At 36.2% G+C, this 24,240-nt stretch overlaps 1 protein-coding gene across 2 annotated transcripts; it reads left to right on the top strand.

Moving 5' to 3' along the window:
- Positions 1-7,567: 7,567 nt before the first annotated feature.
- On the top strand, positions 7,568-19,544 carry LOC137949343 (transcriptional corepressor LEUNIG-like). Of its 2 annotated transcripts, none has more exons than XM_068795417.1 (18): positions 7,568-8,022; positions 8,593-8,690; positions 8,831-8,940; positions 10,006-10,383; positions 10,494-10,582; positions 11,234-11,321; positions 11,400-11,475; positions 11,669-11,718; positions 12,465-12,776; positions 13,719-13,913; positions 14,512-14,748; positions 14,861-14,978; positions 15,123-15,232; positions 15,797-15,946; positions 16,130-16,285; positions 17,642-17,758; positions 18,478-18,684; positions 19,088-19,544. In XM_068795417.1, the coding sequence occupies exons 1-18, from the start codon at positions 7,991-7,993 to the stop codon at positions 19,229-19,231; spliced, it is 2,667 nt and encodes an 888-aa protein (XP_068651518.1). In that variant the 5' UTR covers positions 7,568-7,990; the 3' UTR covers positions 19,232-19,544. The 2 variants fall into 2 exon arrangements, with proteins under 2 accessions (XP_068651518.1, XP_068651517.1); XM_068795416.1 differs by having other exon boundaries at positions 7,570-8,022; positions 14,503-14,748.
- The last annotated feature ends 4,696 nt before the right edge of the window (positions 19,545-24,240 follow it).

Below are 24,240 nucleotides of genomic sequence, written 5' to 3'. Positions count from 1 at the left end.
TGGAAGAGTCTCATGGAAGGAGGTCTCATAGAAGAGTCTCAGTTAAAAGTATTTTAGTTATGTTAGTGTTTTATTTATCTTCAATTGTTTAATTATTTTAGGACTTATTTTTTAGTATTTAACTTTGGGTGTAATTGGGACAAGGGTAGTTTAATTGTAATTGAATTCTACTTGTTTCCTCTATTATAAATAGAGGCACATCTACTCAAATTACATCAAGTAAGTGAAGTTTTTATCTTTCTAGAAATTCAACACTTGGTAACTACCTTCTCTTTTTTTTCTTTTTAACTTCTTTAATTCAACAAGGCCCTGTTTGGAACCCACAAAAAAGAAAAGGGGAAAGAAAGGTATTTTTTGTTGTTTGGCAGCAGAGAATCATTGAGAAAAAAAAGCACTTTATCTCTCAGTTAATAAATTTTCTCTCACAAAATGATGGAGTTTGGAGAGAAAAGAAAAGAAAAACAAATTTCAGAGAAAAATTTAACATATTACTAATTTTCTTTTCTTTTTAATTTTTCAAGTGTATCCAAATAAGATAAAGTACATTTCTCTTCCATTTTCTCTCTCGTTTTCCATGGGCATCCAAACAAAAGAAAAGAAACTTTTTTTCTTTTCATTTCAGTTCTCTTTCTCTTTCTCTTCTCTTCCTTTTTTTCTCTCCTCTTTCTATGTTCCAAGCACAACCTAAGACTTTAAGTGGAACTCAACTTGGCAATGACCAAAAGATTGGAATTAAAAACTTTCTCAAGATGTGTAAAAGAGAATGAGAAGTCTTACTTGAAATAAATTTCTTCCTCAAATTTGTTTTTACGCTTGAGGTATATTATGATAGTGAGCCTAAAAAGCAGGAGTTCTAGAATTGGAAGACTATAAGTGGCCTTTGGGAATTCATACATACAAATTGCAGTAGCAACAAAACAAAAATCTCAAAGTGACATTTGAAACTAAGACTTCTTATTCTTTTTCTTCTTCAAGAGAATAATGAGAGAAGTGTATCTTGTTCTCTTTCAAAATGTCCTTTTATAATGGAATACAATTTCATACATACCAAATGTAAAACTTCCCTAAGTCCCAATTACACCCGATTATATCTTACTAAGTCTAATAACTAAAGAGGTTAATAAGAAACTTACATGCAAGAGAATATTGAGGAAATCTTCCTCCCACATGTGCTACATGTAGAAACCATCTTCTTCTCTTTTTCTTTGGCTTGCTTCAATGTGTGAAACCTTCTTTCATGAGACTTTTAGGGAGGGTTAGTCAACAAACTTAAAATTTGAATTTCATCTTCATCTCCTGCTTTAAATTCATTTCATTTATCTACATGAAATTCTACTTCAAACTTGGTGTTAGTGTGAACGAGTTCATGTGCACCGGAAAGCAATTTCCAGTGTTAGTGCCCTATAATAAGAAAAATATAAAAACAAGAGAAATAGTACATTGTAACAGTATACTTAATTAAAATATAATACTTAAACCCCAAATTAGGCAAACAAACATGATTACTACATGAATAAGTAATTTAATGTATAATTAAAATATATTAATTAAATTAGATATTATATTATTTAATTATTACACTATATTGTACATTAATACAGTAATTATGTGAGCCAATTAACTGTGTACATGATTAATTATAAAAAAATAACGTTAAAAAAAACAGAAACAAATATAATAAGTTAAGTTATTAATTTATTAATAACATATGATATAATTTAACATAAAAGAACGATTAAATAGGAAAAATTGATCAAATTATACCTTTAACACACTATATATTTTTACGTATTATTGCATCTTCTGAAGGAAAAGTAGTAGTTGAGAATAGGATTTTTAAGTTTTTTTTTTAATAAAAAACCTCATGTGTGAAACTCACACGTGCGAGTTCGCACGCTGTGCGAGACAGGGCGTCAAGGGGGAAAATAATTTTCCCCCTCAACTTATGTATTTGGGGAGGGGGGTTATGTGCGGGCCCGACGAGAGCGGTGGCCGGCGGCAAGTGACAGACAATGGTAGGGGGGTGACGATGACTGGAGATGGTTTGGAGCAGCTGTTGACTGGGCTACGACGAGGTGGGGGCTAGGCTACGGGAGTCGATGGCAACAGAGAAGGCGATGCACGGGGGGCGGCGATAGGGACAACGACGGTGATGGCACTACATTGGTGTGCGGTGTCGGGTGATGGGAGCATAACGAATGAAGGGGGGTCTGTCTAGCGCTGGTGAGGGAGAAGAGAGAGGGAGAAGCAAAAGGGAGACCGTGAGGAAGAAGGGAGAAGCGAGAGGGAGAAAAAAAATTTCAGAGGAAGAAGGAGATTGAGAGAGCGAAGACTGTGGGAGAGAGCCAAAAAAAATTAAAATCAACAAGGGTTCGAAGCACGGTGCCTGCTTCATCTGGTTGATTCGCAAAATAGTGCAGAAACCAGATTCCCGAAATTAAACCGTGGAGATGATTTTTGGATTCATCTTATTCATCTACATGACTTGAACGTTGGTGCTCCACTAACGACATCAGGATATGAACTGAGTAATGTGGCTGAAGTTCATCTCCTGCATCAAGTTGACTAACCCCCCCCTTGGATTCTTTGGCATGACTTTCTTCAACACTTATCTTTAAGAGGCTATGATATTTTTACATGACATTCTAGAAAAAAAATAAATTATTTTTGTGTTTTCTTTAACATTAGAAGATTAATATACAATAGTAAAAGTTACTTTTTTGTCAAGAATTTATGTATACAAAGTCTTTGTAGTTTCAAAATTTATTCTCTGACAAACCCCATAAGTTTTATGACATTCTAAGAAAAAATAAAATTTATATTGAAATACACTATCAAAGCTTTAGAGAAATAAAGTAAGAAATAAACAAATTGAACTAAATTTGGAAGAGGGGAGGGGATTATTATTATTATTATTATTTAATATATCTATAGTTGAGATAGCTATATTAGGTCCCGTAAGGCACAAGGTTAGAGAGAGAGAGAAGGGCAAGGTGAATAGGTTTGTGTACTCTATCTAATAATTTGAAATCTTTTTGTTGAGTTATGTGTGATCTTCCTTTTAATATGAATTTTTATTTGCAAATTGATTTGAAACTAAAGTTTAGTGTATGGTTCACAACCTAAACTCAGGTTCCTAATCCACTCCCAAAGTATTTGTACTGATATATTAAAGTAAAAGCCCAATGCCACTTACAACAATAATGTCTACAAAAGCCAATTATAACAATGCCCACAAAAGAGCTTCACAATAGGACACTAGGCTACACATACCTAGACCTACTAAGAGATTTTACAACAAGTACCTACGTTACATAAGTCTAGACCTATAAAAAGATTTTTAGCAACTCAATCCAAAGCCATAAAGGCTATCCGAATGTATGTGGGATGAGGATTTGGTTTTAACTAGAAGTAGCAATGAGCTATAAGCTCAGCTCAAACCATGATATTTGCCCAACTCAAAGCTCAAAGTCAACCTTATAAATGAGTTTGAGCAAAACTTCATGGGTTCGACTCTATGCCTCCTAGCATAGAACAGGGGAGGTTCACGTGTGCTGCCCTATCTATTGAAGGGGGGAAAAGAAGAGGAAGAAATAGGTTATCAGAGGAAGAGAGAAAAAGAAGAAGATGGGAGAAAAAATAGAGAAGTAAGAAAACAAAAGGAAGCAAAAGAAGAGGCAAGAAGACAATAGGAGAGGGGGACGGTAGTGCAACCCTCCCCTTTCTTTGCATTAGGAGGGGTGTGGCTGCTACTCGTCTACTCCAATCTATAAAGGAGAGAATAAGGAAAAAAAGAAAGAAAGAAGAGAAGAAGATGGAAGAAAGATTTTTCATAAAAGGAAGTATTAAATGCAGTTAATTAATGTTTCTTCCTAAAGCCCAACAAAAATTTTTTCTGTTGTATTTATTATGTTAATAAAGAAAAGTGTGTGGCATTTATTATGAATAAGTTTTTTTTTTTTTTTTTTTGGGGGGGGGGGGGGGGGGGGGGGATAGATGGAGGGTAGTGAACGGGTAACATTTTGTTTGTAGAGTGGGAGAACAAGTTACTTATTCTTTGTCATTTTATTCTTTTTATTATAACACTTTCTCCTTTTGGTGTATTATTTGATAGAGCATAAATGTCATTTAATACTTTCTTATATTTAAGAGTGAAATATTATGAGCCAGTTTGATGAGCTTCAAGTTGAGCTACATAGAATTTGAGCTTGGTTCAATTTAATAAATGACCCTCTCTTTAAGGTTCAAACTTGGTTTGAACTCAAAATAAATCGAGTTGTATCAAGCTTAAAGCAATTGAGTCCATGCTGCTCCCCAACTGGCTTAACTCAATGTCATCTTTAATCATATCTACACAAGATTGATTGACTACATAAAGGTTTCTTTCTTACAATTTAGCTCTCCTATAAGGGATAGATGGAGGGTAGTGAACGGGTAACATTTTGTTTGTAGAGTGGGAGAACAAGTTACTTATTCTTTGTCATTTTATTCTTTTTATTATAACACTTTCTCCTTTTGGTGTATTATTTGATAGAGCATAAATGTCATTTAATACTTTCTTATATTTAAGAGTGAAATATTATGAGCCAGTTTGATGAGCTTCAAGTTGAGCTACATAGAATTTGAGCTTGGTTCAATTTAATAAATGACCCTCTCTTTAAGGTTCAAACTTGGTTTGAACTCAAAATAAATCGAGTTGTATCAAGCTTAAAGCAATTGAGTCCATGCTGCTCCCCAACTGGCTTAGCTCAATGTCATCTTTAATCATATCTACACAAGATTGATTGACTACATAAAGGTTTCTTTCTTACAATTTAGCTCTCCTATAAGGTATCTCAATAGACCGATTTTACAATACAAACAAACATAAAAAGTGCAACCAATTCAATATGGCAATCAATTTGTAGAGTGGCTCAATTAGTCCTTGATGATTTAATTTTTTTAAATATGATGTCATATTTAAACTTGGAATTGGTTTCCAAATGAAAAAAAGTCCTTTAGAAGCAACTCAAGATCAATTTGATTTGAAACTAAAGACACACAAGTAGTTGTTTAAACTTGATAAATAATATGAACTAAAAGAGTTCCATTTTAGCAACACAAGACCAAGCACATTCAATGATTCTTAAGTTACAAGTTTGTTTGTACTTGAATTTTCAAAATTCAGCCCAACTAGCCTATTATTATGAAAATGCCCACTCAATTATTCAGCAGAGTGTATAATATTATTTTTTAAATCAAGGGCAACAACTCCAGCACATAACATAGATAAAGAAATGAGGATTTTAAAATAATTGAACAAATACTTAGCTGTTTCTGAAACTATGAGTCTAGGCTCTTTAAAACTCAAATCCGAACTCTATAATAGTTTTTAAAATGAAGGAAGGTTTAAGAGTCGTCATGGACACTTTGGCAATCGCTCTTGGAGCGAGAATAACCTAAATAGCAGAGATCCCAATGTTCTAAGTTTGAACAACTATGTTGTGACAAGGTTGTTTTGTCCTTTTGCAAACCTGATGAAAACTCGATGAAAGCTCTTGATAAAATACTTAAGAGTTTCCTTGTGAGCTGATGAACAAACAGAAGGGGTCACTTACAAATTTTGGAGACCTATGAAGGCTAAATTGAAGCTTGAAAGATTATTTTTTGATAGTTTTGGGTCAACTTGTTTGATCAAGAAATATTGTTCTATCAAACACTTTTGAAGATTTCAATTCAAATTTTGTTCGACCCATTTGATTGTTTGAATACATTTCTCTTCTTCAGATAATGTTGGAGCACAAAATATTGTTCAACAACTTTCTTCATTTATGAGTTGCTACCTTCTTTTTGCTAAAAACTTGTTCAAACACATGAGACTTGATTAAAAAAACTTTCTTACAATAAACTCCTAATGGGAACTTGATCAATCAACTTGTTTTGAGCTATTGACCTTCTCCATAGGCTTCAAGTTGCCAACAACTTGTTTGGATGAAGACTGTTATTTGAACACCCTTTCTTCAGTGTCTTTCCTGTAGAAAAATGTTGTAGACGCTTGTCATAATTTGAAATATTTGTTCAACATTCTTTGCAGGTACATATTTAATGTCAAATGTTTGTTACCATCAAAATCATACTAAATGGAGATCTTGAGAAAAAAACCAGTCACTTCCTTCAAGATTTGTCAAGTTTTTCGGTTCTGTTATTAAACATTTAATGACCCTTCTTCCATCCCCACCCAAGGAATATGAAATGTGGAGGATTCCTTCCATTGCAGCAGGCCTGAAAATTGAATTTCTTCGGAAATTCTTGCGCAGAAGAGTTGGAAACTTCCCTGGAATGAGTAAAGGAAATAAATTCCTCAGTTAAAACAATCCCTCTTAACTTTCTCAGTTAAACATAGCAATTACGCAACAATAAATCTATAGATTCTTTTTTCTGGTAGGCAATATGAAGCTGTTCGAGTCGTAGCTTGTTCACACGTTTCAGATATTTCCTTTCCGGCGCAGAAACCAGAGAGCACCTGAAGAAGAAACACCATCTTTCTGAATCACGACTGGGTCGGCTGATAAGGATAGATTGACCGAGAAGAGTACACCATGTGTCTCATGCTCTTCTATTTTCATTCTTTTCACCGAACAAACCCATTCCCTTCTCACCGTCTCTTACCTTTCTTTCAATTCCATTAACTCCATTTTCGCTACTCAACGGCCCATGACTGCGTGTTCCATGAAAAAGCATGCTTCACGAGGATCTTATATCTTCGCACCTCTGTGTCTGACTCTCTAACAAGAGAAAAACCAGGGGGGGTCGGTTTGAACTAAACTTTTATGCTTTCATCAGTTCTCAATCCTGCTTATAAAGATAAGAGCCCGCATTGTTCATGGCTCTGTTCTGAAGACGTTTTCTTGCAGAAAAACGAGCTTCGCTTCTCTCGTTCTAAACACAATTGCTGCTGTTCTAAATAGAATTGTAGATTTAAACTGAAAAAAAAGTTTGCATGAATTAAGGAAACGATCAGAGCCGATCGATGTCCATTCTCTGTGAAGACTGAAAACTGCATAACGAAAGGATGATTTTTCTTCCGGTAATCGAAGTGGGTCTATTCCATTTCACGACGCAAGAGAAGGAGGGCAGGTTAGATATTTGAGAGAAAAAGAAGGGTATTCGTGGCGGTCGTTGTTCCACCTCATGAAGCAATAATGGTATCTGCAGAGAAACTCAATCCATCCGAAGCCACTCTAAAATTCTCAAGTTCTCTCTCTCGGAAAATCTGAATAAGGAAAACAACTGGATCGCCAAAAAGAGAATAAAAACAGTACCAGATTGCTGCGCTCGAATCGTTACCATGAGAAGCCCGTGAGAAGTCTCCGTTTTTTCTTTCTTTAATAGCATTCTTTTTGACTGACTGACGTTTGCAGATGCAAACGACAGGTTTTGGGTCCTTGACAGCTTCAAAAGACGCTTTTGTGACCATTCGATGGAAGATTTGGAAGTGCGCATCCGCTCCTTTCTTTAAGCCACCTCTGGATTGGAATCAGAGTAGGGACCGGACGAAGCTTCGTTTAGCTTTACTTCTGATTTGCTTCTCATACTAGTGTGCAGAAATCAAAGCATTACGTACTTCACCGAGAGGGTGCTGCGAGCCTCTGTAGAAATTGGAAAAAAACCCTTCTGTCCTTCCCCCTTCCCCTCACTTCTTACTCGTTTTCCTTCTCCTTTTTATTCATCGAAATTTCATCCATTGGTTGTTTTCTTTAAATTTGCCTGAAATGGTGAAGTTTTGTCTTCCCCAGATTCTTGCTTTCTCTCACCTTGCTTTCTCTGCTTCACTTGTGGTCTCTCGGGGTTTCTTTCGTGAAGGTGGGTTCTGAAAAGCTCCGATTTTGATGAGCTTCAAATGGTAGTGAGATCGAGCTCCTCAGAATGGCTGATGTTGCTAGATTTTTAATGCTATTAGGGAATAACTGACATTTTCGGGGAGACTTGTCGAGACTTTGATTTCACAATCATGTCTCAGACCAACTGGGAAGCCGATAAAATGTAAAGTTTCTGTTCTTATCTGGCTCTCTTGGGTTTTCTATCTTTACCGTCGACTCAGTTTTGTCTAGGATTTGGGTTTGAAGGCTGTTGCACCAGGGTTCTTTTCTTACATCCTTATTCTAGTTTCTGTATTAGTTATTTTCTGGAATGGCCATCTTTTTGTTTTTGTAGTCCGTGTTTTTTCATTTGCATTCAGTCGAGCTCTTTTCTGTTAGGGTTTATGTTTGGGCAGTTATATCTGTTCTTTGGATTTAGGTTGTGCTTTTCGGCTCCCTACTTAGATTTTTTCTTCTTTTTTTCTTTACCGTGTTTGTCCTCGATGCTGATTCTATTTTCATTTTAGGGTTTGAGTTTTGGGTAATTATATTTTTGTTCGAGTCAGTTGTTTTGGTTACTGAGTGTTTGTCTATGTTTTCCTATGTCTCTTCATTTGTTTTTCCCTATTTTTTTATTCATCTTTCTATTTTATATCATTATTTAAGCTCTCTTTTGGCAGTCCCTCCATACTCTTTGAATTTGTTTTTCGTCATGGTTTGCTTACTGCTTATTTTTCGTTTTGTTGACCAACAGGTTGGATGTTTACATTTATGATTATCTAGTGAAGAGGAATTTACAGGCATCGGCAAAGGCTTTTCAAGCTGAAGGGAAAGTATCTTCTGATCCTGTTGGTGAGTTTCTGAAGGCACTATTTGGGAAAAAAGCTGGGATTAAGTGGTTTCTTTTCTTTCTTTATTTACAACATTGTTCTCTTTCTATTCTGTGTTTGAGTTATCGCGTGGCTCTTTTTTTTTTTTTTTTTTTTTTGCAGCTATTGATGCGCCTGGAGGGTTTCTTTTTGAATGGTGGTCTGTTTTTTGGGATATCTTTATTGCAAGGACAAATGAGAAGCACTCAGATGTTGCTGCTTCGTACATAGACGTGGGAGCCTTTTCTTTATTTGTTTCTGTTATCTTTGAGTTGATCTTCAAATGTATCTTCCTGGGCTTTACCAATTCTCTGATTTTATTTTAGACTGGATGTGGGTTTTGCTGAATGCATTTAGGTCTCAAGTATTAGACAAAGAGCTCTAGATGTGTTTTGAGAATGTGTGCAATTGTACTATTTCCAGACGAGATTATACTCAACTATGCGACCATTATCTGCTAGTAACATATTTATTCAGAGACTTATTAACTACCTTTTTTTTCCTTTTTATTACATTTACGTTGTTGCATTTAGCATTGGACCAACAATGTCTTGATATGTTGGATCCTGTTCAGAATGCAGGTCTGTATTTGCTTGAATGCAGGGGAGTGTAAATATTGTAATCTGATCTTCGTCATTTTTTTCCTCCACAATATTGCATTTACTTGTGGTTGCCTGTTGTTATTCTAATACATTTGGTGGTCTACTTGGAGCAAGACTGATCTCATTTTGTCACTTTTCTGCTGTTGAGGTGCACCCCCGATTTATGAGGAACTGCAGTTGTACATCCTTCCTCTTTAATATCAACCACTACATTTCAAAAAAAAAAAAAAAAACTTGGAGCTAGACTAAAGTATTAATGAGGTCGATTTGGTTTTGAATGTTGCTTATATACTGATGAGTTACTCAGTAACCACGTCATAATTACTATGAACTTTGAGGTATGTTTGTTTCTAGGAACCTAAAATAAAATGCCCAAATTCCTGTTTGCAATTTTTTTGTAATCCTTGATGTTTCTTGAAACTCTATGTGGTGCATAATATGAAACTGCATATGTATGATCAGTAATAGTCACATTCGTGATAGATTTTCTTTTACTTGGCATCATTTAGACTATAATTGATAAAATCATGAATCACTTCTTTTGGTCTATGTGAACTATTGCACTTGATAGATAGTATTTGTACATTTGCAGTGCTGTTTAAGATAGGTTTTCACTGTGCACATTAAAACTCTTCTGAGACATCCCTTTTTTTTTACCTAAAATGAGTAATGAAAATGAGTTTTATTTGATGGTAGACACAACTAATCAAGGCAAGAGAGCAGCAACAACAGCAGCAGCAGCAGCAGTCACAACAACCACAGCATCAACAACAACAGCAGCAACAGCAGCAACAACAACAGCAGCAACAGCAAATTCAGATGCAGCAGCTCTTACTACAAAGGCATGCACAGCAGCAGCAACAGCAACAGCTACAACAGCAGCAGCAGCAGCAGCAGCAGCAGCAACGAAGAGATGGAACCCACCTTCTCAATGGAACAGCTAATGGTCTTGTAGGAAACGACAATCTTATGAGACAAAATCCTGGAACTGCTAATGCCTTGGCCACAAAGATGTATGAGGAGCGACTAAAGCTGCCTCTCCAGAGAGATCCTATGGATGAAGCATCTATGAAGGTTGCTGTTTCTAATTATATTGTCTGTTGGCATTGCCTAGAAAAGCTGTTTTGTGGGCTTTCTTTTCGTTAATACGGGAAGTAATGTGGGATTCCAAATTTCCTGTGCAGCAAAGGTTTGGGGACAATGTTGGTCAGCTACTGGATCCAAACCATGCTTCAATGTTAAAATCAGCTGCAACACCTGGTCAGCCGTCAGGGTAAGTTTGATGTTCATGACTGATAAATTTTATGTTGTACTTCTTTGTTTTTTTTTATTGGTAGATATATGTGTGTGTGTGTGTGTGATATATATATATATATATATATATACATACACACACCCACACACACATACATGCATGTATGTATGTATGTATATTTATTTATTTATTGTGGTGTTCTTGTCTATGATCTTCAGAAGTTTCAGGAGGATTAGACTTTCCCCTTACCCTTGCATTTGAGTTGGATAGGTTTGGATTATCATATCCTGCACATGCTACTTTATTTTTAGCATTGAACCAACCCCCTGTAGAAATTTCCCTTGTAATTGGATTTGACAGTTTTATTGTTTGTTTTTTTCTTTTTTTTTTTCAATCTTCTGTTGGTTCTAACTATCCAACTTCATATTTGATTTCTCTGTTATGCACAACTATGCCTTGTGAATATACATTGGATAAATGCAATGTATGTTAGAGTCCTTGCGTTTGTTTCTGTCATACCTAACCTTCTGGAGGTCTATGAATTTGCCTTCTATTGTTAACGTGTCTGACTTTGCAAACGTGGTTACAGTTATTCAAGTCACTTACTTTTTGTGTTTCGGACAACTTGGTTAAAGTTATACAATTCATCTGTTTGTTCATTTTTTTCAGACAAGTTTTGCATGGTGGTGCTGGTGGAATGTCTGGGGCTCTTCAGCAAGTTCAAGCCCGTAATCAGCAAGTTCCTGGGTCTACACAGGTGTTTGTCTGAACAAAATTTGTCTAGTTTTTTTTTTGTTTTTTCCATTTCATGCAATGATAAATAACTCTGAAACAGGATATAAAGACTGAAATGAATTCAGTTCTGAATCCAAGAGGTGCAGGTCCTGATGGACCCTTACTTGGAGTTCCTGGTATTAGACTTTATTCTAATTTGCTCATAATTTTTCTTTTTGTTGCTTGGGTCTTCATCTTTCTTTCTTTCTTTTCTTTACCCTTTTTGGTTTTGTATGGTATCAGTCTTTGTCTTTGTGTACTTTGAAAATTGGATAATTTGGTACTTAACTATCACAAACTAATGATCATTTCTTGTTCCTGTTTCCTCAGGATCGAATCAAGGAGGCAACAACTTGACTTTAAAAGGATGGCCTCTTACGGTGTGTGATTCATTCTTTCTATATGCTATGCATTGTGATATGTTTTTTTTTTCTTATGCTTTACTATAGTCTTTTTCCTCATTTTTGTTGTGCCATTCTTCTCCTATAATATTCCAGTTACCTGTTTTTTTTTTTCTGAATGAATGTATCTCATTTGTGCTTTAGCTTGGACTATGTTCAGTTGGATTAGAAGATCCTGATTATTGGGCGTTATTCTGCTTCAGACCTGATACAGTCCGACTCAGTCATGTTATATCTTTGCCTTCCTGACTGTCATGATATGTCTTTTCTAATGGTATTTGAATCCAGTGGTCTCCTGTATTTGTAGAATGCTCTTGTATTTTTGCCAAATGTCTTCTCATTAATCACTGGAGATCACAATAGAAAGACTTTAAAGGGGATGAAGCAAATATTTCTAATTATAATACTCAAATATCATTATGCAGGATGAATTGAGTACACTTGCTGGGGGCTTACCAAAAAAAAGTATTCCAACTGGGGGGATTTTACTGTGAGGGTTTTCATTTTCAGGGTTAGCTTATATCATGTGTGTCTGCGTGTAACCAATATTTGCAAAAATACGTTGGAGTTGACTGTATACAGTCTCTTTGTTAATATGATATTTGGCATATAAAATTCTTTGCATAAGCTAGTTTCTGTAAAATTAGATATTGTCAGGATAGCTGCTTACATCTGCACTGCTAACACTGGTTGCACCCAGTTTTAACTGTATCCTTTTAACACAGGGGCTTGATCAACTTCGGTCGGGTATTCTACAACAGCAAAAATCATTTATGCAGTCCCCACAACAATTTCACCAACTTCAATTGCTGACCCCACAGCAACAGCAGCTTGTGCTACAGGCACACAACCTGACCTCTCCATCAGCTGGTGATGTTGACAGCAGGAGGCTAAGAATGTTACTAAACAACAGAAATATAGCTCTGGGGAAGGATGGTCAGTCAAATTCTGTTGGTGATGTGGTTCAGAATGTTGGTTCTCCAATGCAAGCTACATGCCCTGTGTTACCTCGTGGTGAAACAGATATGCTAATGAAGGTTCATGTCTCGCTTCCTAAAAATTTGTCTGTGATTTGGGTGATGTTTTGTGGATATCTGTACAAGCAGTACTCGTTTTCTATTTTTTATAATTGAGAAAGTGTAAGTTTATGAAGTGGTGCTTAGCATGAAAATTAGCTTTTTTTTTAACAGTTTCATTAGTAGTCAGACTTGTTAGATGCCTATGCTTAAAGGTTAGCAGCAGCTTAATCTGTTGACTTATGTTTTTGATAGGCTTGGCCTGCAAAAGAATGGAACCATTTATTTTGCTTTTAGAAACTCATAGATATATCATGTAAGAGAGTGCGGAAGCCTTTCTTATGAGCTTTGCATTCAAGTTGGGCATGTTGATGTCTCAATCTATTGCACAATGCTTTGATGATTCCTGGCTATTATTTTATAAGAGCCCTGAAATCATTATGGTCCTCACAATATTAGTTGATAATATCCTTCTTTGTGCTAAATGGTTTTACCGGGGGGGGGGGGGGGGTGCGCTGAAATCATTATGGTCTTCACAAATATTAGTTGATAACATCCTTCTTTGAGATAAATGGTCTTACCAGGGGTAGGGGGGTGTGTATATGTGTAATCAACGTTCCAAAAATTCTTTACGATGGATAATAAGGAAAGGTTCTGGTTGAGTGGGAAATTCTCCATTTCTTTTTTTATGACAAATATTTCCTCCATGTCTTTTTTTTCTATGACAAATTTTCAATGACTACGATTGTTTCATGTAAAATTTTGTCTAGCTAAAAATCTGTGTAGGCAGGTTTCCTTTTTTCTTATACTTTTGCTGTATATCAGCTTTCTTTTGTCGCTGTATTACATAGTCGAGGTCTTTGTCTAACATCATTTTTGTGGGCTTTGAATCCTTAACTTTAAGATGCTTTAGGTAGCCTGAAGCCTTCGACTCTTCCTTATTGTGCTTTTCTTTTGTAGTAGAAAATAGCTCAATTACAGCAGCAGCAACATCAGCAGCAGCAGAATACCAATCCTCAGCAACAGCTTCAACAGCACACACTATCTGGTCAGCAGTCACAGAGTTCGAATCATCATCTTCATCAGCCAGAAAAAATGGGACCTAGCAGTGCCTCTGTGGATGGTAGCATGTCCAATATGTTTCGAGGCAATGATCAGGTCAGTTTTTTTTTATGTTGTTATGTTAAGTTTTTATTTGCTTATGTGTGTGTTCGACTTAGAATTATCTTGGATTAGCCATGTACAGAATTGTTTTAGATTTACAAAGGATGTGTGCCCCAGCTTTTCCTCCACCATTAGAAGTTCATGATTGTTTTCAATTATAGATGGTTTGTGGATTGGGCCTTTGGACTCAATGACCATATGGGGGGGTTTCAAGTGTGAGGTATTGAGTTTGGATCTCAACAGGGTAAGGCGTTAAGTGTTCCAAAAAAGCAAAATGGTGCATTATTAACATTGCAGAGGAATGTGCTGTCCATTCATCTTTTATATCCATCAGGGGTGGTGGGTGTAGCATTTTGGGCATCCATGTTTAACTGGTTGAAATCTGAAATGTAACCGACATTACATGTTACTTAAAGTCCGTTACTCAAAGAGTGTAATATTCCATTTACCTTCAGGGGTGTAATGTAATGTTCCCTTATGTAATACTGAGGTGCCCCCCCTTGATTACCTTTACCGTAATGACTTTTTTATATTTTCCTTTTTCATATTTTTATATTCTAAAGTTGCTATGATGCTTTCCAAGACTTCAAAGACTCAGAGCGGGCGAAAACGAAAGCAGGCTGTTTCATCTTCTGGTCCTGCTAATAGTTCGGGAACGGCAAACACCGCTGGACCATCCCCAAGTTCGGCTCCATCAACTCCTTCTACTCATACACCAGGAGATGTGATTTCAATGCCTTCGTTACCTCATAGTGGCAGCTCATCTAAGCCCTTAATTATGTTTGGCTCTGATGGAACGGGAACTCTTACATCACCTTCAAACCAGTTGGTATTGTCCCATATTCTTTCTTTGACCAGAAAAAGAAAGATGATATCTAATTGTGTAAATGTCACTTAACAGTGGATTGTGGCAGTGAGATGATAGAGATTTTCAATTGCAGGCTGACATGGATCGATTTGTTGATGATACCTCATTAGATGATAATGTTGATTCATTCTTGACTCCTGATGATACAGACCGGCGTGATACTGTTGGCCGAGGCATGGATGTTACCAAAGGTAGATATGAGCATTTTTTGCCTTGTGACGGATTTATCTAGTATTTGACTATTGATGGTCTATTTGATGGTTTCTATGACTTTACTGATGTTCTAATTATAAAGCTGATGGATGTATAAGTAATAATTTATGTTGCAATGACAGGATTTACATTTACGGACGTTGGTTATATCCGAGCAAGTACCAGTAAGGTTGTCTGTTGTCACTTTTCATCCGATGGGAAACTGCTTGCTACTGGTGGTCATGATAAAAAGGTGTGGACTTAGATGTTAGTCATGTTAAACAACTAGAAATAGATCAAGCTGTTGTGCAAGTTTTGTATACTCCAGATATTGTTAGTTTCTGAATTTGGAAAATTTTATTTTATTTTTATTTTAATTTTTTTGCTAAATGTTGAGAAGCCCATCCAAACAAACAAAAGTTGAGAAGCCTATCATTTTTTTTTTTTTAATTCAGACTAGTATTATTGTGGTTTTGTTGTATATATGAAGGTAGCTAAAGGTATCTCCCAAAAACAACAGAAATAAGGTACCCCTAAAAAATGGTGAAAATATGGCAATTCCAAATCATGTTTTGGTTTTTATAGTTCCTTTACTTAGTTTTTAATGTTTGCGCTCCTTTGATGCTCCAGAAAACTTCTTGAACAGTACTGAATAAGTAATATTTTGAATAATATTAGTGATATGATTATTTTTAGGGTCTGAGAAAAAAGGTCTGGAACTTCTTGCGGCGTTTATTTGTGACGAATTTTATCCTTTTGGATGCTGCATGTTATGTGGATAGCTTGCATTGATTATCTGGTAATTTTGCAATTGCAGGCCATACTGTGGCATACTGATACATTGAAGCCAAAGGCAACATTGGAAGAGCATTCTCTGCTAATTACTGATGTCCGTTTCAGCCCAAGCAGCCCCCGTCTGGCCACATCTTCTTTTGATAAAACTGTCCGGGTCTGGGATGCTGATAATGTTAGTTACTGAATTTTAACTTTTTCTTGTCTTTCTATTTCTTGATGAGTTTTAGTGGTCTTTTCTGTTTTTTGATCAAGTGAAGGAGCCTAGGTGAGGCTTAAGAAGGATTCTACTTTTCTCAACGATGGGTTCCAATGCTTGAAGTGTAATGATGAGCTCCTAACTGTCTTTATGTTGCAGCAAGGCTATTCTCTTCGCACTTTTACTGGACATTCAGCATCCGTAATGTCCCTAGATTTTCATCCAAACAAGGAGGATCTTATTTGCTCTTGTGACGGAGACAGTGAGATACGATATTGGAGTATCAACAATGGTAGCTGTAATAGAGTATTTAAGGTAAATAGAATAAATTTAAGTTTATTGTATTTGAAGAAAAATTATTCATATCAATGCAGTATTAAATGACAAATCAGAAAAATGTACCCATGCTCCTTATAATTTTTTATTGGGTCCCAGATCTCCTCACTAGTTTTTTTCTTACTTTGGGTGGGGGCTTCTGGTATAATTTCTACAACATAAGAGTTCTAGAGTAGGTGTGATATAGAGTTCTAGAGTTGGTGTGATATATAGTTCTAGAGTTTAAGTGTGACTTTTGGAACTGTTGTTCCCCACCACAGAATTCTGCTGTTAGTGTGATGACCTTAGAATTTACTAAAAAGTTAATTTGGATGCTATTTAATATGTGTAATATGATTGAATAATGTTCATTATTAAACAATTATTTTGCAATATTTTACTATATCTTTTATACATCTATGTAAAATACAAATTTGAAATAGAGGGAAATATAAAACTTTGTTAACTCAAACATGTTTCAAATTTAAATAACAAAAACACATGGTAGTTTAAGTTGTAATAAATGTATATTTTCTCACAACAGTAAAATATGACCTTAAAAGTTTATTATGTATCATGTTACGGTATGGATTAACATAATGTTATGTTTTTATATTTTTGATAAAAACTTTAATGTAAGTGTTAGCATATTGTGAATTTATTTTATTGCATGCTGTATACTCAATTATTTTAACTATAATTAATAATAAAAATATGCATATATTTACTTTTAGAAGGGGAAGGGCATACACAGCCTCTTTTGCCTGCTTGAGGGTGTTTGCCTTCCCTTGCACATAAAAAGGGGAGGATTGATACCCTCCTCCCACTGGAATAATCAGGTGGCCCTTTCCCATTTCTGTCCATTGAATGGAGAGGATAGGAACGGTGGCGCACGCCCTCCCCATTCTGTACTCAAATGTGGAGGATTGGATGCCGCCTTCATTGGCCCTGAAAAAAGCAGAGCCCTGCCCTTGTCCTGCTTTCTTCTCTTCAAATTGGGGGTGATTGTCCTTCGTGAGAAGGTGTGAGGGCAGATGCCCTCTCATGCAAATGATAAGGAAAAATGTCGGGAGGCTACTTTTCTGGAGTTGGATTTAGTTCTCCTGGAACTGAAACAGACTTCAAAACTACAATAATATTTTGGGATGATTAACTTGTGATGAAAATTAGTCGAGTTAATGTGAGTACACTTAGCTCTATAATTATTATCATCTGTAATTGAATTTCAATTCCAGAGTTAATCCACACTCACTAATCAAGACCCCACCTCCACTCCCGTAGGAACAGTTTTTGTTGTTCTAATGAACTACTGTTGTGCCTTGTTACTCCTGTCTTGAGCTTTTCCTACGTATGTAGGGTGGAACTACTCAGATGAGATTCCAACCTCGGCTTGGGAGATATCTTGCAGCTGCTGCTGAGAATGTTGTATCTATACTGGATGTGGAAACCCAACTCTGCTCATATTCTTTACAGGTTTGTTAACTACTGTGTCATTATTTACAAAAACTCACTTTCTGTTTATGTTGATAGTTTCAGTTCCTCATGAACATATATTATACTAATTGGCTAACCTAATTGTAGAGTGTAGTAGTAAGTTCGTCTCCAATTTCTGTCATACCCTTTAATGTGTGAGCCTTGTTAATTGCACATGTGCAGTTGGTGTTAAAGTTTCATGTCTGTATGGCAGATAATGGGATGACATGGCATGCTGTGTCTACTCGAATTCTATGGGCCTAGTCTCTTCTTACTCCAGCTGTGTCTCTCTGGTAGTTCTTACCCTACCTCATTCTGTGCATCGTCCCTACCCCTGTTTCATTTTCTTACAGCTTGCCTTGTGGTGTACCTACACCCTCTCCTTGGGGTCAGCTGCCGCATGGTGGTTTCTATTACTGGCAGCCTTCCTCACATCCACACCTAGAGAAGGAAACGGAGGAGGGAAGAGGAAAGGGAAAGAAAGGAACTGAAAGAGAGAGAGAAGAGCTTGGCATTAGGGAAGAGAAGTTGTAGTAGAAGTTGGGGGGAGATAAAAATATATTTTTATTTTGACCTAGTATGCTATATCTGCTTTGATTTCATGTGGGTAATTTTACAGATTATACTTGTGGAGCTGTAATTTTTTTTATATGACTAGTCACTTTTGGGAAACTGTAATTTTTCTAGCATATGTATTCTACTTGTGATTGTCATTGTAGGGCCATACAAAGCCAGTGCACTCAGTTTGTTGGGATCCTTCTGGCGAATTTGTGGCTTCTGTCAGTGAAGATTCAGTTCGAGTCTGGACAGTTGGCTCTGGAAGTGAAGGTGACTGTGTTCATGAGTTGAGCTGCAATGGCAACAAATTTCACTCCTGTGTCTTCCACCCTACCTATCCATCTTTGTTAGTCATTGGCTGTTACCAGGTGAGTGATTTCTTAACCTTCCTGCCTAGAAGTGCTGAAAGTGGATGATTTGAATTGCCAATCTAAGTCGAATTTCTGGGTCATTCGTTAGGGAGTTTGACATGGATTGGGAAATTGTCTGATTTTGTTTGATTCGGTGGCCAATCAAACAATATGGAATTGATATTCAGGGACCTGATTTACCTTGCTCCCCATTCTAATCTTTCATCTTCTAAGTAAGGTGTGCCATGTTTTGAATGAGAGGAGCAGGGCAGAGAATGGTATAGTATATAACATGCAATAAGAGAGCATACCTTTTTTCTTCTTTTTCTAATTGCCTTTCTATAGATGTTGTTATCTTTTGTATTCCGTGTGTTTATTCATGGGTTGTAAGATTGTGTTGAACCTGTGAGCATTTGTGCAGTCTCTCGAGCTATGGAACATGACAGAGAACAAGACCATGACCCTAGCAGCACATGAAGGGCTGATTGCTTCATTGGCAGTGTCAAGTGCAACAGGCTTGGTGGCTTCTGCAAGTCATGATAAATATGTCAAACTCTGGAAGTGAATTGGTATGTGGCGCATCTGTATCATTCGAAGGATAGGTCTAACTTCTCCAAGTGCGTGTTTTGATCTCAGAGAGGCCTAGTAGGAAAATCAGTGGCAAGGCCCTGATACTGGCTCTTCCACCTTGCACATCTAACCAGCAAAAGAGTGATTGTTTCTTGGGAGTAACTAACCGTGTTCTTGTAGCCTTGATGGTGTATCAATGTGAGATGACACATACGGGGAATTAACTATAGTAAAATCGTTGGAGCAAGGAAAATGTTTTTTGTTACATTAAATTTTTATACGTATATATTTTACCAGCCATTTCTTGATCCGTTGGAAGGAAACATTTGGTTGATCCTGTGGTCTTCTGAATGAGCGAGAGATGTTGCTGCTGCTACTTGTGGCGTCTGTGCTGTTGCATTTGCTGTTTATAGTGGGACGAATACCTATGTTCTTAGGCAATATTAATTGGAATCCTTTCAAAAGAAGAAAAATGGTGAACACTTGTCTGAGGGGCCGCCATCCTCTCCAATATTTGCCCTTTTATTACTTAAATCAAGACAGATGGTTTACAAAAAAATTCAGGGAAGAAAATAGAGGCAATTGGTAAGCTATTTTGACCTCTCTTTTCAAGTTTGATATATTTTGTCAAAATTTAGTTTTTTAGATTGATGAGGGATAGTAATTTAGTCTAAGAGAAATTGAGTATTTTCTATTCACATTGAATCAGATGCAAACTTGATATGGATCCTGGTTCCTCTAATACAATGAATACATTTGAAAGAAGTTTGTTCTCTATTGTTAAGCTCAAGAGTCAAGTTAGTGTAGTTTCATGAAGATAAATTTTTCTCTCTACCGAAATAATTTAACTAAATTGCAAAACAGTAAGTATCTTTCCAAAATCTTTTTATGTTTAATAATTTCAAAAATAACTTTTATAATCTAGAAAAACAATACTTAAAACATTAGAAATTATAGTTATGTTAGAATAAAAAATTTTTAAGTGAAAAAGCAATGGGAGAAATTTATGGAATTGGTGGATTGGATACCCATTATCACAGATATCACCTTGGCTAGTTATGGATTGTATCTACACAAACTAATTGAAAACCTAATGGATTTCCAACAAGATCCCTATAAATGTATTGGGTTCTTATTGAACACACAAATTTGAACCTATTAGACATCAAAGTTGGTTCATATCAAGTATTGATATCTCTCGGGCTTCCTCCTGCTATCAAATCTCCAAGTCCCCTACCTTCTGAGTTTGTTAAGAAGATGGCCGGGGTATTCATCTTTCCGATCGTTTCCTCGTCTTTGTCATTGATCATCTTGAGTGTTCTCTATACGAATCAAGTCATCTCCTCTTCTCCTCATTGACACCCGTGGCGCCGAGTGTTCTCTAGCCTTCTCTGATAGCGGGCGGTATTGTAATTGCTCCTAATGGCCAATAGAAGCGCTACTCAGGGAAGATGACTTTTGGTGGTCTCATCTTCGGTTATGATATCAGTATCTCATGTGGAGTGATGTCCATGGACTCTTTTCGTTAAGGAGTTCTTCCCGTTAGTTTACCACAAGGAGAAGGTGTTAGACTTCATATCATGAACTTCTAAAAACATAAATGAAATTTGATGAACTGAAAATGTACCTTCTATCATGGCGTCAATTTTCGACAATCGGAGATGTCTCGTCTATCGCAGAGGCTCGTCGATGGCAACCCTCTGCTAGATCAGACCCATTCTTAAACTCCTCCTTTCCATCAAGGATGAGAGGTTGTAACTGCTACCAGTTACAGCCGACGACCATCATCCACTTAGGGAAACCACCTAGTGAATGGGTCAGTTAGGCGATCGGTTATGGAACTGTCTAACATTCTCCCACTTGACCCATTCGCATATTTAATATGTATCATTAAATATTGATACATCTTCAAAAATGTTTCTCATGGATATAATATCCTTGTACTCAACTAAAGAAGATTAAATTACATGAATCGTGACGGTAAGTCCTTTAGAGCAAGTATTACCATCCACGTATTACAATGCAACTGTCTTTTTTGAATGAGAACCTTATGTGACACATTTCTTTATGCATGAACTTTCAAATGCTCATTCAAGACAATCTTTTATTGTCATTCTCTAAACCTTATGTGTACAACCAAATAAGAAAAAACAAAAATGAACTTAATGGATTTTTTTAATTGACAAATTGTAATACAAACATAAAGGGAATCTCAATTATATAAATTACATAATAGAATTGAGTTCCATATGTTCAACATGACCCTTATAAGCAACGGGTGGTATACCTTTTGTCAACATATCAATGTTCATTAATCTGGTGCAGGATGTGTTCCACAACCACTTTATTTGTTTTGACATGTTCTCGAATAGCTAAAAACTTTATATGTCAATATGCTTACTACGACTCCCGCGATTATTGTTCTTGGCCAAAACACTGCTGTGGAATTGTCACAATAAATCCTTAATGGTTTAGAAACTGTGTCAACAATTTCAAGCCTTGAAATAAAACTCCTCAAGCATATAGCCTGTGATGATGCTTCAAAACATGCTACAAACTCTACTTTTATGGTTGAAGTAGCAATCAACGATTGTTTTGCACTTCTCCAAGAAATGGCCCCTCCAACTAATAAGATGTATTTTGATGTCGACTTTCTCGAATCAAGGTAGCCAGCAAAACCAGAGTCTGTATATCCAATCACTTCCAAATGATCAGATCGTCTGTACGTAAGCTTGTAGTCTTTAGTCCCCTGAAGGTATCACATGACTTTTTTTGCAACTTTCTAATGGTCCAAACTGGGATTACTTTGATACCTGCCCAACATTCCCACTGCAAATACTATGTCAAGTCTTTTGCATACCTGAGCATACATATGGAATGCTTTTCATTTGTTCCCTCTCTAAATTATTTCTTGGACCTTATTCCAAACTTAACTTGTCACCTTTGACAATAAGTGCAACACCAGATGAGCAATTACTCATACGATATCTCTCTAAAATCTTATTGATATAAGTTTTTTGAGACAATTCTAATGTCCTTTGGGATTTGTCTCTATCAATCTTTATGTCTATGACATAAGAAACTTCATTCATATCAAATTTTATCGAGAGAAATCGTTTGACCTCATGTAGTAATCCTAAATCACTTGAAGTAAGTGAAATATCATCTACATATAGGACTAAGAAAATTATTTTCCTCCCACTGACCTTATGGTATATACATTGATCCATGATATATTTTGTAAAACCTAATGAAGAAATAATATCATGGAATTTTAAATACCATTGGCGGGAAGCTTGTTTTAGTCTATATATAGATTTCTTAAGTCTACAAACCAAGTGATCATTCCCCTTTGAAATAAAACCTTCAGGTTGTTTCATGTAAACCTCTTCTTCTAGGTCTCCATTGAGGAAATTTTTTTTCACATCCATTTGATGTAACTCCATATCATAATGAGCTACTAATGCCATGATTATCCGAAATGAATCCTTATTTGAAACAGGAGAGAAGGTATCGTGATAATCAATTATGCTTGTTGAGTAAATCCTTTGGATACAAGTCTTGCTTAATATTTCCCAAAGAGTTTCTTTTGGTTTTAAAAATCCACTTACAACCAATGGCTTTCCTCCCTTTAGGTAATCCAACAAGATACTAGACTTGGTTTTTAGCCATTGAATCCAACTCTTCCTTCATGGCATCATTCCATAATGTGGATTTATGTCCACTCATGGCATGTGAATGCGTAATAGGATCATCTTCAACACCAATGTCCATGACAGACTCTTGAAGGTACACTTCATACTCTGAAGAAATTGCAGGTTTCCTAACTCTTGAAGATCTTCTTAATGGTACTTCAACATTTTCATGTTGAGAATGTTAAATAATTGGATCTATAGGAATATCCTCATGATGAGATGATTCTTCAACTATATTGGTTGTACTTGAGTAACCGGATCTTGATGATTATCATGAATAACAACCAATCTATGTGAAGTCGTAGGAGCTGGTTGAGAACTTGTATGCTCCTCCAAAACTAAGTTTCGAGGTTGGCTACTCCCACTAATCTCATCATTCTCAAGGAACCTTGCATTTTTAGAGTTGACAATTCTTGTTGAATGAGATGGACAATAAAATCTATATCCCTTAGACTTTTTTGCATAGGCATGTCCACTGACTGTTCTAGAGTCTAACTTTGTCTCGTGTGGATTGTAAATCCGAACTTCAACTCGACAATCCCAAACATGTACATGCTTTAAACTAGGTTTCCAACCTTTCCATATCTCGAATGGCGTTTTATGAACCGCCTTGGTTGGAACCCTATTGAGTGCATAGACTGCAATTTTGAGGGCTTTACTCCACAAAGACAATGAAGGATCATAGTTACTAATCATACTCCTCACCATGTTCATTAATGTTCGATTTCTTCTTTTAGCCACACCATTTTGAGACGGTGAGCCAGGCATTGTGTATTGTGGCACAACACTTATTCCTCAAGAAACATTGCAAAAGGACCAGGCAATTGTCCTATTTCAATGTACCTTCCATAATATTCACCACCTCTTTTCTGACCTAACGATATTGATTTGTTTGCCTAATTGTTTCTCTACTTTTGCTTTATAGACTTTAAAAGCATCAAGTACTTCACTTCTACCTTAAAGCAAATAGAGATACATATATTGTGTATGGTCATCAATAAAAGTAATGAAATACTTCTAATCATTGAAACATGCATCAAAGGACCTAAAATATCAATGTGTATTATTTCTAAGACATTAGAAGTCCTTCTAGCACCTTTCTTGTACTCATTGGTTTGCTTTCCTTTAATGCAGTTCACACATGTACAAAAATCAGTAAAATCAAAAGCCTCAAGGACTCCATCATTTACCAATCTTTTAATTCTATCAATAGAGATATGACATAATCTCCTATGCCACAACGTGGAGGATTTCTCATTTATAACACAACGATTAATGCCGACATTAATATTATGCACAATAGTAAGAC

The sequence above is a fragment of the Aristolochia californica genome, unplaced genomic scaffold (assembly GCF_029961685.1).
Source record: "Aristolochia californica isolate CCGP_79_NKW_82.1479 unplaced genomic scaffold, dmAriCali1.0.hap1 SCAF_14, whole genome shotgun sequence".
In the NCBI taxonomy this organism is placed as follows: domain Eukaryota; kingdom Viridiplantae; phylum Streptophyta; class Magnoliopsida; order Piperales; family Aristolochiaceae; genus Aristolochia; species Aristolochia californica.
This window is presented reverse-complemented; position numbering and strand designations above follow the sequence as displayed.

Coding starts and splice junctions, on each gene's coding strand:
- LOC137949343 (XM_068795416.1), top strand. CDS start 7,991: ATGTCTCAGACCAACTGGGAAGCCGATAAAAT. Junction 10,384..10,493: donor TGGATGAAGCATCTATGAAG/GTTGCTGTTTCT, acceptor TTTCCTGTGCAG/CAAAGGTTTGGGGACAATGT. Junction 11,719..12,464: donor TAAAAGGATGGCCTCTTACG/GTGTGTGATTCA, acceptor CTTTTAACACAG/GGGCTTGATCAACTTCGGTC.